Consider the following 20,550-nt stretch of genomic DNA (forward strand, 5'->3'; position numbering starts at 1 on the left):
GCTTTGGTCTCAAAGGTACTTAACATATGGTTTAGACAGAAGTCTCAAGTTTACAATGTAACTCAATAAATCCAAAGAGGGGGTAATCTCTTAAAATTACTTTCAATCTGGGATGTCATCGCAACTATGAGGGTTAAAAAATGCAATCTTATTCTCCACTTTTTTTAGAAGAAACTCTGGCTCAGTGATATTGACTTGTCCCAACAGGAAATTATACTCCTATTGATTAGAACCTGATAGCACATCATGAAATGACATTTCAAATAAAACTGAATGATGAAATTGAGTTTTATTGCTTTATGTATATGTACAGTGGAAAGTACAGACAACATAATACTTAACTGCAAATGCTAGTTCTACTGGATTAACCTGAATTGTCAAAGGATTCATTCACTGTTCTTTCTGTAGTCTTTTTGGATACATGTTCTTATGTTTTTTAACTATGTAGTAAATGGCTGAGAAAAATTGAAGAAATAGACATTTTGGAATTGAGCATATGTATTAAGGGAAAATTGTCATTAGGAAACTGCTGAGTTTTATTTTTAATAGCACTACAAAATGGCAATTTAAGTGGACACAAAGTATTTTTATAGAAATTTTTTTCTCTTTTTGACTTTTGTTGCTTTTTCTAACAAAACGGGCCATACAACTTTTGCAAAGATCCCTTTTTCCGTTAGGGAAATAACATTAGGACTTGTCTTTATCATTGGCCATTATTTATGCTATTTACTGTTTGAAAACACTGGTGGAATATCAAAAATATTAAAGCCAGAGAAAAAATGTTCATTTAATGATATTCAAAATGTCTTATAGCTGGATATGATGGTGACTTAGGAAAAGGATGAACCAAATACAGAGCATGCGAATTTTGCCGAACTCAGTCAAACTCTTGTGCTACAGAGATGCTATTTAATCGTAAATCTAATGGGGAGAGAAGCAGAAGCAAGTCAGACTAGGGCGAGAAAACATCCTAGGAACTGATCAAGTTAAAAATCCCATCGAGAAGTGTCTGATAGATTTAAGAGGTGCTCAGCCCCAAAAGGCGGCGTGGAAGGAAACAATTTGGTTCCAGGATCGCCACTGGCAGGGGGCGGGCATCGTGGTGGTGGTTCCAGCCGGATTGTACGGGAACCCGGAGTAAAGCGCCGGGAACGACCCGGAAGGGGTCAGAATGGCTCTTGCTAAATGTGGGAAATATTATTAGGATGTACGTATCAAGTACTCTCCCGACGCCGAGTTCTCAGAACGTACGCGCATGGTCCTTTTAAGCCCTTGCGCGCCGCCACCTTCACACATGGAGATTATGACGTCACTCGCCTTCCCCGTCCCCCGTCTTGGGGCGGGGCGGTTGTAGCTCCTCCTCCGTTGGGATGCGGCCCGCCCCAGGCGGCCTCCTCCTTCCGTCTGCCTTCGCCACCGCATCCCCTCCCATGAGGTCACGTGGAATGGCACATCGCCGACACGCCCGCTGAAGCGCCTGCGACTGTTCCTTGCAAGCCACCGTAGAAGCCCTCGGGCCGCCGCCAGGACGGAAGCCGGGGAGGCTGGAGGGTGACTACGGGCTGCGGCAGCCTCAGCGCCTGCTCTCTGTGCGGGCCGGCGGGATGGCGGCAGCAGCTGCGGCGATGGCCGAGCAGGACAGCTCCCGGAACAGCGCCCGGAACCGGGGCGGGGTCCAGCGGGTGGAGGGCAAGCTCCGCGCCAGTGTCGAGAAGGGCGAGTACTATGAGGCACACCAAATGTACCGGACCCTGTTCTTCAGGTAGCCGGAACTCGCGGCCGGACTCAGGGCGGCCCGTCTGTCTCGGGGCGCCGGCCTATGCTTTCCAAAGCTTTTCGCCTCGTCAACCTAACCTGGCACCGGCACCGCCCTCCTCTCTGTTCCTATTGGCGGAATAGAGACCAGCCCGCTTTCTCATTGGCTCGCGCGACTGCCTGTCGCGGGGAGGGGGGGGTAGAGGCCCGGGGTTAGTGTGATTAGGGCCGGGGAGATCCCTAAAGGGGAGCCTAGGGATGGGGAATGGAGGCTTCTGGACTTCCCTCTCCCCTTCTAATATCATGCTGGGAGGAGTGCCAAGCTCCTGTCCTGACCCATGCATGCACCGGCTTTCGTGCCTCAAAACTCCGGGTGGGTCCACCCCACCCCCTTCATTCTCCCTCCCAGCCTTGACCTTTGCAGGTAGCAAGAGGGCCCCTCCCTCTTCCCGGAGCCCTGCTTAGTGACTAGTCCTCAGCCCCATGCCCAGGGGCCTGGTCATCGACATTAAGCGGGAGGGGGGGAGGGAGAGGAGGGGGAACAGGGTTTCCGAATCCCTTTTAGGGTCTGTATCCCTTTGCTTCTGGCATGTAGAGAGCGGGCATTTGTTATTGGTTGGACACATTCCCCCATTACTAGACCATCTCTGTCTCTGGAGACTAGCTGCCTTCTCCCAGACATCCCTTTCCCTTCCATGCTGGATGCCCCCCTGCCATCCCCTCCCTGAGAAATTCCGTTTTTCCCTCTCCAGAGGTTTGAGTTTAAATCGGATAGAAAGTTTGTTTATACGTAGAGTCTTCCTCCGTTCCTTTTCTTGGAGGTCGTGCATAAATTGATGAGCTTTATTAAGTATGCCCTATAATCCTTGTAGAATTTAATTGGTAATTTCCTTAACGCAAGGCTTTAGTTGACTGTGATTAGAGTTTGTGAAATACCGTGGTGAGCATGGTTTTAGGCCATCTTTGTGAGACTTTGATTCTTTGACTAAACTAGTATCCGAATGTGGGCTGCTTCTTTGTTGTTGACTTCCAAAATAAAAGAGAAGTATGTATTTGTAATTATCAAGAGCCTTTTGGTCCTAGCATTACTTTTCATTGAGGAAAACCTTGACTGTAAATGGTTTTCTTTAAAGATAGTTAAAATGCAATTTCCCCCCAAAAATAATCAGATTGAGGATTTAAAGGTCCTTTTTTTTTTTCTCTCATCCTCAGTTTTTTTATTTGCTGTGTCAGCCACGAAGACTATCTATTTGTTGTTGCTTGGTCCTAGGAATTTTCTTTTAAGGGTTTAATATTGTGTAGCTAAAAGGGTTCAATTCCTTATCTGGTTACTAAAGTTGGTGACATAAAGTTGGAGCAGGAAGAGTTCCTTAGTAGTATGACTCCCTCATTTAACTTAAGATAAAGAACTTTGGAAGTCCCAGAGAACTTCAAGGACTCACCCCAAAGTTGTCAACTAGGATATTAAGTAGCAGTTTTGTTTAGAACCAAGGTATCTTAACTCTAGACTCAGTGCACTTTACACCAAGGTCTAATGATTTCTGTCCCTGTGTGACTTTGTGAAAGTCACAAAAATTCACTTTTATGGGCCTCCAGTTTCCTCATCTGTAAAAATAGAGGATTGGATTAGAGAAGATAATCTCTTAAGTCCCATGCAAATTTAAAATCTCTTATCATAGTGTCAGTTCCAGTCCTGTAATTTAGTGGGGTTACGGGAACTTGTTAATCAATATTGGAATTTTCTTTGTAATATGAGTTAAAACTACGTGGGCATTGATTAGAACGTGTAAATAGTTTTTTTGGTAATTCTTAGTTTAATAAGATTTGGTCTAAAATACTGTGCTTAGGACTTGGGCTAAACATACACAATATAATATGCCATTGCTAAAATTAAATACAAATTTTAAAGCTCATTTGTATTCATATTTGTTGTTTAGCAAAACTTACATCATATAATTGGGAAATAACAGTAGTATTTTGAGTATTTTTTTAAACATTTTCATTTAATTATGTTTTACTTATGAATTTAAATTTCGCAATCTGTATTGTCTAATGTGTTCCTAGATTATGTTTCAGGAACATTTTGAGTTTGTTTCTATTAGGTTAAATAATTAAGTTAACTGTACTTATGCCTTTACTGAAATGGTGTTTAATCTGAATTGCTACAAAAGCTGGCAGTTTATGTACTACCAAAAGTTTTATAAGTGTAATTCTTCCTTTTTGTTAAAGGAAAATAAAAAGGAGATTGTTTAGTGATCAGCCCCATACTTTTTCTTTTCTAAGAAGTTTCTCCAATAACTCGCTTATGGATTATTGTCTACAGCTCCCATGATAAAAAGGATGTTAATCTCCCTGTTTTATTTGAAATTGAAGGCAAAACAATTTTAAACCATTTAGACCATTGTAATATCTAAATAATTTTTGACAGATAGCTTTGAAATTTGCATAAATTAAGCTATATTTTATCTTTCTGCTTACAAAACATTTTTTCTGCTCCCTAAAAATAAAGCTATTTTTAGTTTTACTTGAGAATAGTTTTTCCCAATAGTTTAAAACAACTTATTTAATTGGTCTCTTCATAGAAACCATAAATTTTTAATGCATCATGTTTATAGCTATTAACATTTGAAACAAAATCTTAGCTGATATGCTAAGGGGTTGTAGTATCTTAGTAAAGTTGATCTTAAGAAAAAAAGTAAACTAAAAAGGTATTTAGATATTAAATTTATTTGTGTGTCAATTACCTTTTGAAAGTGTCAAGGCACAGAATAGCAATCCATACATTTCGATAATGTTTCTTTATGTATGTTTAAAATTGGCTTTAGTTCTCAGGCAGTCAGATTTTCTTCAGTAGTAAAAGTTAATGTCAATTATAATCAGGATAATTAAATCCCAAAGTTTTGAGATTAAATTCTACACAATTTTTTCATGTCTGTTGTTTTCTGAAAAGCAATTGCATGGATTTTAGCTTGTTCTTTACTTTCAATTGAATCTGAAGTTAAGATGAGTTAATGTACAGTTATTAAATTGATACACTCAGTTAAGGGTGGACCAAACCTTAGAGAAGAAGAAAATTGATTAACATATTGAGCTTAGATTTAAATTTTGGCGATTCCTAATTATTTTGCTGTGAAAGTCTCAAAATATATAAATTTTAATTAAATTTATTTTAAAAAGAAATATTTATTGATTTTTTTTACTATCAAAATTTTTCCCACCCAGAGAATCCTCCCAGATAACAAATAATATTTTTAGAGAAAAAAAATCAACAAAACTGATCTACATTGGAAAAGTTATATATATGCAATATGTCTCATTAATAGATGTCCCAAGGTGAAGTTGGGATATCTTTTCATGTTTCTTTCTTTAAGCCATGTTTAATATTTGTAATTTTGTAACATTCACTTTTGAAATTTTTATTTTTGCTGGTTCTTTTACATTGTTGTAGTCTTTGTATGTGTTGTTTTTCTAGCTTTGTTTACTTCATCCTGCGGCAATTCATACAGACTTTTTTTTGGTCATAGTTCTCTTTATCATTTCTTATAGAATAGTAATGTTATGTTATATTTGGGTGTTACAGTTTGTTTAGCCTTTCCTCTGATGATGGACATCTACTTCTCCCTCCTCCCCCCAATTCTTTGTTACCATAAAGTCCTGCTATAAATGTTTTGGCATATTTGGGAATTTTATTCTCATCAGTGGATTATTTGGGGTATAAACCTAATAGGTTTGTTGGTGAAATTGCTTTATCTCAAGCATATAATTCCTGTTTTGGAGAGGTTTGAGAGATTTTAAGGATCTGAGAAAGTGTCCCATTGGCATTTAACTTTATTTCTAAAGGAAAATAGCATTTATTTGGTTTGTAATGAAATCAAGCTAATAGGTTGTATCAGAAAAAAAAAAGAATCAGAATCACTGGCTCATACATTTGTGTTCAGAGAACATTTCAAAGTATTCTCCAACATTTTTTATGGATTGAGTATGATTCAAGCGATTATATAAAGCTATTGTCAGCTGTCCTGTGTTTCATTTGTGACCTCTTTTCTCTTATCTAAGAATGATACTTGATTCATTCTTAACTCACTGAAAGATCAGCTCAAAATTTTTAGTAATTATCTTCAAATTGAAAAATGAGTGAATACCACTGGCCTCAAGGGCTTAGTCATCAATTGAGTATGAATATGTTCCTAATGATGAATGACTGTCTACAGATTTCATACTTAAAGAGATGTTTTTCATATTTTTAGAGTAATAGAATCTTGGGATTTGTCTTTGTCACATCTGTCAGTGACTATATTGATGTTTTCTATTGATTCACTAGAAGGGATCATTGTTCAGTGGTCATATTGACTTTCATATTGACTATAGTGCCTTTAATGTTAGAATATAAGGATGGACATCTTGTGAAGTCATGTAATTCTAGGAGCACAGAGTTAGAACATCTTATTGATTCCATTACAAATTCTTCATGTTGACAGTTATCTATATAAATGGTTATGGTTTGGATACTTGTACTTGATTCTAGATTTTTGATACAATGCTGCTTTTATTTGTACATGTTAATCCTTTTCTTTGAGAATTAGACCTAACATCAATTCACATTACTAGTTTTTACTTTTTCTTAATAGAATTTTCCCCTGTAATATCTTCCCTCTGTGAGTCTCCCTCTGTAGCCAGATTTTTTGGAGATGATCTAAAAGTATGAGAGAGATTTGCATTTTCCGTTCAATCATTATATGTGATTAAATGTTTTAAAATGTCACATGGAACTGAAAAATGCAAATAATCTTTCTCAAAATTAATCAGAAGTGGTACAGAATAGTAGTTTTGTAAGACTTCTTTGATCTTATAGTGTTTGCTAAGTGATCCTTCAGCATTCATAACATATACAGTATGCTTTAAAATATCAGATGACCATACTACATTCATAATAAATCAGTTGTGAGATTTGACGACAGAAATGAAATCAGTATTTATAACAAAACTACTGTATTATACACAGACTATTAAATATTAAGACAGTTCCTTGCTTTCACAGACACATTTCATTATTCTTATTTGAACTTGTATTTACTGAGCTTTCTGATTGTATTGAATCCTTCATTGATGGAATGGAGACTGGTAATAAAGTAGACCTATACTTAAGTTTCTTGAATTTTTCTTCTGCATCATTACCAGCATGGCAGTGAAACAGTTTAAAAAGCATTTTGGATGTTTACCTGATTTTTCTTTTCTTACTATGATTATATAGATTTCTTGCCAATATGCAGCAATATTTAGACCCCAGAGAAAATGGACAAGACTAACCATTTCCCATAGATTATTCACTAAGAAAATGTAAGAATTTGGGGGTTTATATTAAGTTAAAATTAGTGTATGAGTTTATATTATTGTTAATTGTGAAATGATTTTTAAAAATATCTTGGCAAAAAAGTGTTGAGTTAATACTCATAGAAACAATATAAAAGATAAAAGGCTAATTTTTTGTGTTTAGTCAAATTTCTCTCTGGGTAGATCTGCTGTTGTAATTGGCATAATAACACATAGTAGGTAAAACTACTCTATTATTCTGTAAGTAGACTTTTAAATATGAAGACAGTCTCCAGCTTTTATAAACATTTTGCCATTATTCTTATTTAATCCTGTATTTGCCAAGTTTTCTTCTCCATTGAAATCCTATTGTAATGCTTCATCTTGTCTTTAAGGTGATTCAGATTTTGGACACTATGCCAGTGGAGAATGTTCACGGTTCCTGCCTGTACAGTTCCCAGAGAATCTTTTCATAAATGTTTCACAAGTGAAATACAGGATAGAAAAAAGCAGCCTTCTATAGTTATGTGAATCATGCCCCAATCCTTAGAAAATAGTTGTCTTCCATTGCAGAGAAACTTTGAGACTATACCTAATATGTAATGGATTCTATGGTGGTCACTCCCAGAAGACCAGAGAGTTAGAGTTGATCCTTCAAGTTTTACCACAACTATTAATGAAGACCATTTTCCAGTGAGTTGTTATTACCTTTATGACAAGGAGCAAGCCACTTAATTTTTGTCTGTTGCCTAGCTTTCTTATAACATGGGAATAATAAGAGTACCTACTTCCTAAGGTGATTGTGAGGATAAAATGAAATAATAAATGAAAGTGTTCTGCAAACTTATCTTTAGATTCTTTAGAGATGATAAGCAGTTCATCTTGATAAAATGAAATAAAGCAATTTTACTAACTTTTTCCTATTTAGGTAATTGTTATTTATTATTTAAACTTATTACCTCTGGTGTAACTTACCTGGCTCTGTTCCAAAACAAGAAACAAGATTAAGAATGTTTGTCAGACGATTTTGAAGAATATAATGCTGAATACATTTTCTTTTCTTTTATTCTTTAGAGTGGTAGAACTTTGAATGGAAATTAAATATAGAGGAGAATATGTGCAGTACAACTTAGTTTCTGCTTCATGCCATTTCTAGTTTTATTCTACTGGTGGGATTTGTAATTTGTCCCAGTTTGGAACAAACTACTGCTCTTATCTCTTCTATATCTAATTTACTTCCAGGACATTCCTTTGTACACTTGCTTAAATCTTCTTTAATCCAGAAGTCTCACACTTCCGCAAGGCAGCATTCTATCCTTAGAATATCATCCTCCATCCTGTTAAACTTTCAGTCTCCTATTCAAAAATAGTTGAAAATTTGTGCAGCTTTGTAGGACTAATGAATAATAGAGATATTTTCTTTGCCTGTTTCCTTTCAGAGTTTGTAGTTTTGAGTCTACCTTGCTCACTCTGACCTCCAAGTGTATTCTTTATGTATATATTGGGACTGATTGCTGATAATATTTGTGTATTTGATATTTTACTTCTATTGATTAATGTGCCATATATGGTTTAATCATATCTATAGTTCTGTCCAGCTGTAAAACTGGAGAGGGCAGAGATCTTGTTTATCCAAATTATCATATACAAATAGATGCTGGATAATAAATGTTTGTAAATGAATAATAGGCTACTTCCTTGCTATTGTCCTTCTCTCCCCCATGCAAAGACATTTGTTAGTGTGTGAGAAGCTCAGACTTCTCTTTCAGCTTATGAAACTCCAAAAAAATCTCTGAATGTTAGAGGAAGAAGGAGTCTTAGATATATTATAGGATTATCCTCTCATTTTACAGATGAAATTGAACCTCAGGGAAATTAATTACTTTGAGTTACATTTACAATTTCTTTGTGTGAGTGAGTAGACTTGGTAGGATTTGAACTTTAGTCTTCAGACTTCATAACCATCCCTGGTATAAAGTTGTAGATGCAATAAATAAAAGCTTGATACTAGATTTTTTTTTTTTTGCTGTTGTTGAGTCAGTTCAGTCATGCCTGACTCTTCATGACCCCATTTGGGTTTTTCTTAGCAAAGATCCTGGAGTGGTTTGCCATTTTTTTTCTCCAGTTCATTTTACAGATGAGGAAACTAAGTCAAACAGGGTTAAGTGATATTTGCCCAGAGTTACACAGCTAGTAAATGCCAGACAAGATTGAATTCAAGAAATGAGTCTTCCTGACTCATCTCTATCTACTGTGTCACCTGGGTACCCAATTATAACTTTGAAAACTTGTATATGTTTAACATTAAATTCTAGATGTAATTTAATTAGCCTTTATAACATTGGGTTTTTTTTTTTTTAAATGTACCTGAATGAATTTGTTAGACTCTCTCAGTGATATTAGTTCTTTTGTCCATTTGGAGCAATTTGGATGCACTGCCTAATTTGACTATTTTAACATCGTTATTTTCTTCATTATTACAGGTACATGTCACAAGGCAAACACATAGAAGCAAGGGAACTAATGTACTCAGGGGCATTATTGTTCTTCAGTCACAGTCAAGTAAGTGACTTTTTGTTTCTATTTCTGGTCTACAAAAAAACTGAAATATGAATGCTAAAGAAAGAGACTAATAGGCAGCAAGCTGTGGGCTGGTGCTATGCATTCTGTCCCATTTTGAATCAGTTTTGACAGCAGTAACCTGGTTGTTCCTGTTGAATACAAACCCACATCTGCAATAACAGCTACATGGAGCCTGCCTTATTTTGTGCTGCTTTCATGGCTTTGGCCCCAGCTCTTATGGGCTGTCAGTGGTTGTGTTAGAGCTAGAAATACCTAATATAGATGTTCATTCATATGGTAGCTGGTTACAGTATATCCAGTAAATAATTATTGTGCTAGAACAGTTTCATTTATCTATTCACAGGTGTTGAATCATTTGAAAAACTGGTTAGCACTGCTTGTTTAATATGTTTTTGAAAACCAAAAGCATCCCTTTTTTGTTTCTAGAAACTAATCAGAGCTTCATAACTAACAGTATGCTTCTTGTTTGTTTGTGTATGTTTTGTAGCAAAACAGTGCTGCAGATCTTTCCATGCTGGTTTTAGAGTCCTTGGAGATATCAGATGCGAAAGTAACTGATGAGCTATTGGGTGAGAATTTTACTGTGTTGAGCTTTACAATGCTTAAAGTACATCTGCATTTTAGAGATTATTTTTAGCTGGCCATTGATGAAATGATTTCTTAAGCATCTTAACTCCCTTTTTGGTGCCTTGAGTTGTGATGTGGTATTAATTTTGCTGTAGAAGCATCACAGCACTTTTCACAACTGAAGATCATAGTCTCTGATTGAGTTAGTACTGAACATACTGGCACACTTAGCAAACATACTATGTTTTATAGGTGGAGCATGATTTTTGGCACTGTCCTCTCCCCCAACACAGGAGCAACATGTAATGTCTGCACAGTAATTGACCTCTCCGCCGCTTTGATGGACAGCGGCTTCCCATCCAGTCAGCGAGGTGATGTGCGCATTGCCCGCGAGTCGGCCATTTTGTCAAAGAAACTTTGCTTGGCGGACTGTCTAATTCGGTAAGCGTGCAGTTCGTGAAGCCCTTTTTATGAGCTTCCCAGCTGGAAAGAATATGGTGAGGCCTAGCCACCCCTTGCCTCCACTACTCTTCCAGAGGTCTGTGGACAAAATGGAGAATAAAATTGAGGAGTCTGTAATGTTTCTGTGACTCCATTCTGGCGCATTTACTCCCCAGTCCCCTGATAGTGTTGCCCCATTCTATATTTCATTCTTCCACGGGGACCAATCTCCCCACTGCAAACTTCCCTGACCCCCACCTTGATTATATCTGGGCTAAGCAGTGAGACAGGAAATATTTTTTCCCTTCCTACTCACTAAGGGAGAATGTGGCTTCTGGCACTGCAGCGGAGAGGTCAATTGGATGTTAACAACTCACAGAATTAATATAAATTTAAATAGTACATTTGGTACATATATATTTTTTAAATGCTCTGCAACTTTTTTTTAAAGTAAAAGAGTTGATTTTTAAGTGTAGTATATTTATAGAATACTAAATATGTGTTTTCTTTGATTAAGGATTTATGTTTATGTTACTTTTAGAAAATTTGGCTAAAGTGTTTAGTTTGATGGATCCAAATTCTCCCGAAAGAGTGGCGTTTGTATCCAGAGCACTAAAGTGGTCCAGTGGTGGATCAGGGAAATTGGGCCATCCAAAACTACACCAATTATTGGCTGTCACACTATGGAAAGGTAAGAATCATTGTCATTTAAAAATTGAAACGTAGCTGTGGAACATTTTGTGATGGGTCACGATTTCATAGGTGTAAAAAGAAGAACCCTAACTGCTGCATGGGAATGGGGGCAGGTGGGAGGAAGTGGGCACTAACTTTGAAATCAGAAGATTTAGGCTCAGATTCTTGCTCTGCTGTTGTTTACTGCCCAGATGACTATTTTTGAATCATTTAACTTCTCTAGGTCTCAGTTTCCTCTTTTGTAAATTGAAAGAGCTAGATGACCTTTAAAAGAGTTCTTTTAGCTTAGATAATTATTCTACAGATTATAAAAAGTAGTGTTTGTGGAAGTACTTAGAAATGAAATGTTATGTAAATGTAAAGCAGTGAGATGATGAATAATAGAGATTAATTGCATAAATATAACCTTTTATAGAGTATTAATATAGGTATGGCCATATGACCTTTATTTTCATTTTCACTTTATAATTAAAATAGTTCTTAACAGTTTTAGATTGAGAGGTGGGGGATGGGGGTGGGGTAGGGTATTCTTTAAAATACATCAAGAAGCATTTGTCCAGATCTAGGTGTCTATACTTTCTGCTTCTTTATTTCACTTCTTAGCTTTCAGTAAACCTTTAAGAATACTTTGGTTTAATACTTTAGCTACGTAGGCTAAAATTAATTATAATACAATGAAACTTCATTAATTGTGAGTCATTTAGAATTCATTATGTAAACAAGTTTAGAATATTTGAGAGAACAAACTTTTCTTATACCTTAAAGTATCATAACAATAAAAATGATCATCACAAAGCATTTTTATATTCATTATAATAGAAATGGATATGGGAGAGAGATGCTCTCTTGTAACCTCGGAGGAATTAGGAAACCTGTGAATAATTAACTCTTTTATTCATTTTTCATATTTAAAGTGATTAATCTCTGAAGCAAAAATCAGGACAGGTGGTCTGGAAATATTTCTTTGATAAAGCTTCATTACAAGTAGCCTTTCTTTTCTTGAAATCAGGACTGGTTCAATAAATACAGAATGTTGTTACCTCTGTGTTCTCTCAGATTTTTCTTGCTCTTTTAGCAAAAGCTTGTAAAAAGACTGTTATTGCTCTGAAAAGTAATGGAAATAGAAGAAAAAAAATCAATGAAATTGCATTTCTTTAATAAAAAATTTAAGCTGCATAATTAAGATCTTTTATAAATCCAGCCTTTTTGCCCTGCTTCCTCTTTATTGCATAAATAAAGTAACAGTTTAATTATCATTGCTTAGAGGGTCATAGATCTACAACTAGAAAAGATCTGACCGGACATCTCATCTAAGGCCTACCTCGTTTTACAAATGAATAAATTGAGGCCTAGAGAAGTTGTGACTTGATCAAGGCCACACCAAGGTAATAAGCAGGAAAAATGAAATTTGAACCCAGGTTCTCTCATTCCACTGGCCTCTCATTTACCCTATCTGTCTTCTCTAGCTCCGTATTCTTTACATAAAATAGTCTGTGCATCACCTGGTCTCTCCTTAACTACATGCTTAATCAATCCTTTTTCATAGTTATATGCCAGCTTTTTCTTCCTTTTGTTAAAAAAAAAAAAAAAAGGTTCACTAATGAAAATAATGAACTACCTCCCAGCACAATTCAAGTGTTTGTTTTTTCTTTTACTTTTGTTTTAGTTAAAAAGAGTTTCTGGAATTGGTCTCAACAAAAGACATTTTTTAGAAGAATTTTTCTTCCCTTTTTTTTGTCATTCATCCATTTCTGTGAAAAAGTTGTGATTTTTTAAAAATTGTGATCTGTTTGCTCAGTCATTGTACTGTGTCCAGGGATGGAAGACAGTGATATACATGGAAGTAGGGGTAGTCATTGGTATCTTAATCCTGTAAACTTGGGCAAGTTATTATTTTTTTTAAAATTATTTGTCAAATTGGAACTAATCACCGTAGACTCCTTTGTAAATCATAAAGCTCCATATAAGTGTCAATTATTATCAAGGGGATGAAGACTAATCCTTTGATTTTTGTTGGGACAGCAAAACTCTTGGGAGATGAAGCTCCTTATACTAGTGTAGGTCAGAATTTGCTCTGCACTCCAGAGCCTGGAGAATGTAACTGCTCTACCCAAAGGCCACACAGCCTGCCAATATGTGTATGTGTTGGGGGGAAGGTGGATAGGGAGAATAACACAGAGTTACTTAGGTCTTTTTGCCTTTGAAGCTAATTATCCACTTACTGTGCCATGATGTATTAGATTATTTCATTAGTATTGAATTATTTTTAATTTGAGCCTTTTAAAAACTAAGATCCAGATAGGCTGAAGAAGAAAAAAATTATTATTATTAATTTTTTTTTGCTAAGGCAATTGCCTAGGGTCAAACAAATAGGAAATGTTAAGTGTCTGAGGCCAGATTTAAATTCAGGTCCTTCTGACTTCAGGATTGGTGCTCTATTAGAGCACTGCATTAGCTGCCCCCTGAAGAAAGAAATTTTCTGCTGTACCATGTAACTTTATTGTTCCTTTTTTAATCATTTCATAAAACATGTCATCAGTGTTTTTTCTCATTTTTGGTTTGACCCAGTTAAAAACTCTGCATTGATAATATTTTCCATCTTTGCAGTTCTTATTTATTTTTATCCAAACAGTTTCCTGGATCTTTTGTTTTCTCCCTTTAAAAAATCCTCCCTTCTTTTTTTGGAGATTTATTTTATTCCTCTAAATTTTACCTTTGCCTTTTTCTTCCCATATGTATGCTTTGCCATGAAGATAGGCAAAACAGTGGAACTTAAGAAGCTTTTACTGTATCCAAAGTCTTTACATTACAATTACAATGCAGTAAATTAATGAATTAGAATTTTAGCTTGTTCTTTTATGAGAAAAAAGTCCCTTTTTTTAGCTGAATAGTTTGTGCCTTGATTATAAATATTAGCATTTGAAAATATTGACTGAAGTTTGAGTCACTGTTAGAAATGGAGTAAGCATTAAATTCAAATTCTTTTGGTCAGTATATGTCATCAATAATTATTGATTATGTTTTTAATATTTACTCCTATTTGGCAAGGTACTATTAGTTATTAAAGGAGATACAATGATCAATAGGACAAGACACTAGTTTTCAATAAATTGTAGTATAATAGAGATAAGATAGTAGGTACAGTTAAGTACAAGCCTAACTTAAGGTACAGTTAGGGTGAGAAATAGTTAAAAATAAACTAACCATTAGCTAGCTCCTTGACAACAAAGATTTCTTGCCATTTTACATTTTTGTGGGTTAGCTGTATATATTAGATTAAAGTTGAAAAAAAAATGTAAACAGATACTAATTAATGAATTTGCTGATGTGTTTTCACTGCTGGGGTTTGAAATTAGTTTTTTAGTCAAAATAAATAAAGATAGTTTATTTCTTACAGGTTAAGAGGGCTAATAAATAATTGTGATAGGGATTCACATTATTTCTTAGTAAATTTTTTCACGTCCTTTATTTCTTAAAGTAAGGCCCAGCACTTTGTTTTTGGTTGAAAAATATGACTCTCTTTACTGAGAATGTAAAACTCTGAAATTCAAAAGACCTGTGAACTTCAAATAATTTGCTTACCTAGACGGGATTGTTTTATATTCAGGGATGCTGTTTTGTGTTTTCATTAATTTTTTTGGCCATAGGACTTGTATTAATGACCAAGCTAATTTTTCTTCCCTGTTTCAGATGTAAGATTTTAATTTGATCTTGAGCTATGCCACAAAATAATTTTAGCAGAAAATTTTTGACAAAAAAAAGTTTATTCTGTTTTTAAAACTATCCAAACAATACTAAATATTTTTCCTTTCCTCCCTTCTAGAACAGAATTATTGTGAGTCTCGGTATCATTTCCTGCACTCCACAGATGGAGAAGGATGTGCGAATATGTTAGTAGAATATTCTGCCTCTCGAGGATATCGCAGTGAGGTGGACATGTTTGTCGCACAGGCAGTCTTACAGTAGGTGTTCCATTTTAAGAGTATTTACTTAGAAAAATAGATTTTGTGACATTCTGGAGCAAATTAAAAAGCTGTAGTTTGCAGCTTATAATTTGACAAATTAAGAATAATTTGAAATTAAGAATGTTTGTGCTTTTGATGAAAATCTTAAGATGGTAGACTGTTGGTTAATCTTTGAATGTCAAAACTTTGTAAGTCTTAATTTTTGATAACTTATTTGAACTTCTAATCACTTAATTGTCTTAATTGAATAGCACCAGAATAACTTTGAAATATTACAAATTAAGTTAGTCTAATTTCCAAAGTGTATTTTGAGGGGGGGAACTAAACCAAACCATTATCTTTATCACCCTTTAAACCTTTATCTCTGAAAAAAGAAATACACATTTGATTATGAGAAATGCATGAAAGTTTTTTACTCTTAACACCAACATATTAAAATTGAAATTTGATTTTCTTAACAAAAATTTTTGCTTATACTAATGATTAAAATTCTGTGTAGTTTTAAAAAAATTTTTAAATGTAATAATGATGGATTTACAGAAGTGGAGATTCCCCTAAAAGACAAAGGAAGCAAAAGAGAAGAGAATAACCCAAATGTGTTGTAGAGTAATGTATTGTAGTGTCCAAACAGGGCAGAAGTCATCTATCCTAGATGCTTGGGATTTGATTTTTTTCCCCCTAAATCTTTTTCCTTTATATGCATATTTTTTACATGTGTAATTTACTTTTCTATTCTACTAAAACCCATTTTGGTTTGACATATAGATACATTTGGATAAGATTTGCTTTGTGACACTTTAAGTGCAGAACTTAACATACTAGTTCATATTTGCTTTGCTTAATAACGTTATCACGGTGTTGTGTTTTTTGTTTTTTTTTTTTTTTGGTGATAGATGGTTCATTGATAAAAGAGTATGTTAAACATCTAAGAATGTGTTCTTGTCTTCAAGTGTCTTGCATCATGTTGGAAACTATATGAGTTATGCAACAATGTTTTGGAATTTAATTGATGTAAAAGTTTAAAATAGTTTTTTATTGGTCTAAATAATTTCTTTAGAACTGAACTCAATACTTTTAATGAATTAATTATAGTCTATTTTTGTATCCCCAAATTGTTCTGAGATTATTATTTGTGGAGATGTTAAGATGAAAAGTTTTCAGTGAAGTACATTTGTAGAGCTTCAGCATGGAAAATAAAAAGTTCATTGAATGCTTTTGACTGTTAAACAGAAGTTGTTTATGCTCCTTATTTCCTGACCCAAGGGATTCTAATATGATCTTTACATGTTATGATATATATGGAATTTGCCTACATTATAGTGACATTGCCCTTATATGCTGTGTGCGAATAATAGTCATATAGTATTTGAGTTTTTCCAAGGGATAAATGTTTTCATTATTGTATGCAGTAAAATGATATGAGGTAATGCTTTTTAGATCTTTGGATTAGATCAAATTGACAATTTTTTGTCTAATTTGAGCCAGTTCTTTTTAATTCCCTTTGATAGAGATAATTGCTTGTAAAAATTAATCAAAAAGTACTTTGACATTTCTATGAAATTTAAAAATCTGAAATCATACTACTTTTTTTGACCTTCCCAAAATAGAGCATTTAATTTTTTTTTTTTCCTTAGGTTTCTCTGTTTAAAAAATAAAAGCAGTGCTTCAGTGGTGTTCACAACATATACACAGAAACATCCTTCAATACAGAAGGGACCTCCATTTGTACAGCCTTTGCTCAACTTTATTTGGTTTCTACTGCTGGCTGTTGAAGGGTAAATTTTATTGGGTATTGTTGGGTTTGTTTGGTTTTGGGGGGGGAGGGGAGTGGACAGCAGTATTTTGATTTATGGTGTAAGGTTTCATCATTCTTTTCTGTTTGTTTTTTCAGAGGCAAACTAACCGTATTTACAGTATTATGTGAGCAATATCAGCCCTCACTCAAGAGAGATCCTATGTACAACGAGGTTAGTAGCTAGCTGTGTTTTATTTGAAGTTGTAGTATTAAACAATGCATACTGTTTAAAATGAAAAGGACTTTATAAATTTATTTTTGCCCTCAATAGGATAGAATGGTGTTACCTTTCTTGATGATACAAATTTAATCAAAATGTAATGCCTTTTGAAAACACTGGGTATAAGGAATTGCATCATGAAAATTATGATAGATCTATGTGAACTATGTAAGTCAAACTTCCTTTTCCAGTATTTGTAATTGACAGTAGAATCTCTTTCCTCTTTTTTAGTATCTCGATAGAATAGGACAGCTCTTTTTTGGAGTACCACCCAAGCAGACGTCATCCTATGGAGGCTTATTAGGTAAAAAGTTATATATAGAGAAATTTATTTGTAAATATTACTAATCTAATTATCCTTGTTTAATTTTTGAATTTAAATCCATATTGTCATATATGTTTTGTTTAGCCATATGTTCCATTTTTAAGCACAAAATAATACTAACATGATAAGAAATCATTTATTTGAATTCTCATAAAGGCAGGCATCCCTTTATCTCAGTTGATAGCAGAAATTATGCTAAGGAGCTGTAATTTCCTTTGACTTGATGTGTAGTACTTCATGTGAACAAGAAACATCACTTACTAGCCTCTGAAGCTGTCTAGGTGGCAGTGGCTCATAATGTACCTACTTGTTACCATTGGTTTTACCAGGAGTGGCTGAAAACTTAACAAATTTTTTTGTAAGTTGAAAATGATAAATTTTGAAAATTTAAAAATGTACTCTGAGATGTTTATGACCTTTTTCTACATTAATTTCTCATTTATTGTAGGGAACCTTTTGAACAGTCTTATGGGATCAGGGGAGGAAGAGGATGCAGAAGATGGCCAAGAAGATAGCAGTCCTATTGAACTTGATTGAAAACTCTTTTCACTAGGAACTGCATGAATCAGACAACTTGATAACTCAAAAGACATTTTCAGAATATGAGCCCTGAAATTTTGTTTTTCACAACTAGGAGGGCTCTCCATTCTGTAAAAAAGAAGGTTGCTGAGATGTTTATAATGTTTGGTCTATATTATTTATGTAAAAAGGGTAGCCAGAAGAACTGATTGGAGTGATTGTTAGCAGCCTTTCAGTATGCTGACCAGTGACTTTTGATTGAGTTATATAGTCATTTATGGTTTCAAATGCAGTATTCCTTTTCAGATTAATACAAAATAAAGCACAGGCATTACTGTTACTTTTACCCTTTCAAAATCATTTTGTTTCAGTTTCTTATGGGGGAAAATGATACATTCAACCTTTGCTGTCACAGAGGAATGTCTTAAAAGGCAGGATAGTTTTTAGCTTTTTCTCTGAGCCTGGTGCCAAATGTGTTTTTATGACATGCCAAAAGAAAGGGTGCATTTCATTAACTAGATATAACATCAAGCTAACTACTTTTTGAAGTACAGAAAATTTTTGGAAAACAAGAGTTGGCTATCTCAAATCACAGTGTATCTTGTGCCCATCAAAACTGATTTTTTTTTTTTTAACCTTTCAAATATGTGTTCTGATTTTTGCTTTAAAATTTGAATGGATCTTTGTCGCATGTAAGTAAGAAGCTAAAGATACTGAAGTCCATCCTACTGACTTTATACATAACAGAATCTCATGTTGATCTTTCTTTTTCATCCATGGGATTTTGCTGCCTTTGATGGACTTTAACAGTATTAGTTGTATATGTATGTAAGGTGACAGTTGTGTTTAATAAAGCAAGTCAGCAACCCCTGCTTTTTTCTCTAAGTAAAACCACTTTTGAAATGTCATTTAAAGAAAAGGGATACTGCAAAACTTTAATTTCTATCTTAATGCAATATTTATTTTTATTGGGTGAATGATTCCTTTAACGTAACATTTTAGAGAAAAAAGACATGAAATTACAGGAATAACTGCAGACCAGGAAGTAGGAAGTCTACATTTTATCACCTAATGATGCAGTGCAGTATGCCAGATAGTACCAATATAATTACAAAAGGGGGTGGGGGGGGAAACACTTTATTTTTTCACAGTTAAAAGACGTAGATTAATACACAGTGATCATGCATGGGGAGGAGGGAAATCCAATTTTATTTACTGTAAAAACAAATGGAATTTAAAGGAAGGTTTTGTGTTAATGTTGAGTTTAAATAAATACTTTATACTGGGACTTGAAGCACTGTTGATTTTTGAAGTATCTAAATGGGGAGGGGAAGTGTCTCATTTTAAGCCTTTTTCTCTCCAACATGAAAACACTGAGTACTATATTCCATCAAATTTCTGATGGATAGGAGTAGCAGTTACAAGCTGCTCTTTAGTTGCCAGGCCTTGTTTCTTTACTTAAGGCTGGGCTAGCTTATTTCAATAAGCTATAAATGTACCCCATGTCTGTAACACAGATCAGAACTTCTCTAGTGTAGTTTAGAAGGTGAGATATTTTTCTTTATTGGGCACTGATGATACACAGAAAACATCAATTTCCATATACTCACACACATACAATAGGATGCTAAGGTTTAAAGGAAAAGATTTTAGAGGCCATTTCATCCAAATCACTCATTTTGAGTTGAGACAGAAAGGGAAGTGATTTGTCCAAGACATCACATAGGTGGTAAAGTCTAGATTTAAATCCAGGTTTTCTGATTGCAAATCCATTATTCCTTTTAACAAATCATACTGGCATAGATGTTTTCTGTCTGTCATTGATGCTTAATTTTTTATTTTTTTAGTTTCCCCATTCCTGATAATAGAGCTTCTACATCTAGAAATCATCTAGATAAGTATAATTAAAACTTTGGTCTGTTGAAATGTCAAGATACTTAAAAAATAGTGTAACTACTTCCACTTAGTAAAGACCTTTTGAAAAATGTGTGGTGTTCTGTATACTTGCTGTAAAAATTAAAATTATTCCATCCAACTAAGAGACTTCCCAGCAGCTCTTAGGCTTATGGCTCATTGGTGGTATCTACAAAGTAATCTGGTATTTTCTTGTTGTGTGGTGATTAGGCATCCATCATATTCTCCAGAGAATTAAGTTTTGATAATGACTTGATTATCAACCCTACTGCTTTTTTTTTTTTTTTTTTTTTTGGCTTTGGTATTTCATTTGCTTTTTATCAGAAAATTTTTAGAGATTAAAACCTCTTTGTGGCACAGATGTTTATAAGATAATAGTGACAGGGCAGTTTGACCATGTTACGATCACACAATCATGTACCTTGTATCATTACTGTAGTGTATTTAAGCATGTGCAGTAACG

General features: G+C 34.6%; 1 protein-coding gene across 1 annotated transcript; it reads left to right on the forward strand.

The window, feature by feature from the left end:
• Positions 1–1,295: 1,295 nt before the first annotated feature.
• On the forward strand, positions 1,296–19,461 carry GET4 (guided entry of tail-anchored proteins factor 4). Its single transcript, XM_074281104.1, has 9 exons — positions 1,296–1,762; positions 9,549–9,627; positions 10,136–10,217; positions 11,198–11,347; positions 15,173–15,311; positions 16,949–17,089; positions 17,206–17,281; positions 17,561–17,633; positions 18,103–19,461. Exons 1-9 carry the CDS (start codon positions 1,605–1,607, stop codon positions 18,189–18,191), a joined length of 987 nt encoding a protein of 328 aa, XP_074137205.1. The 5' UTR covers positions 1,296–1,604; the 3' UTR covers positions 18,192–19,461.
• Positions 19,462–20,550: the final 1,089 nt, after the last annotated feature.

This window comes from Sminthopsis crassicaudata, chromosome 1 (genome assembly GCF_048593235.1).
Source record: "Sminthopsis crassicaudata isolate SCR6 chromosome 1, ASM4859323v1, whole genome shotgun sequence".
In the NCBI taxonomy this organism is placed as follows: Eukaryota; Metazoa; Chordata; class Mammalia; order Dasyuromorphia; family Dasyuridae; genus Sminthopsis; species Sminthopsis crassicaudata.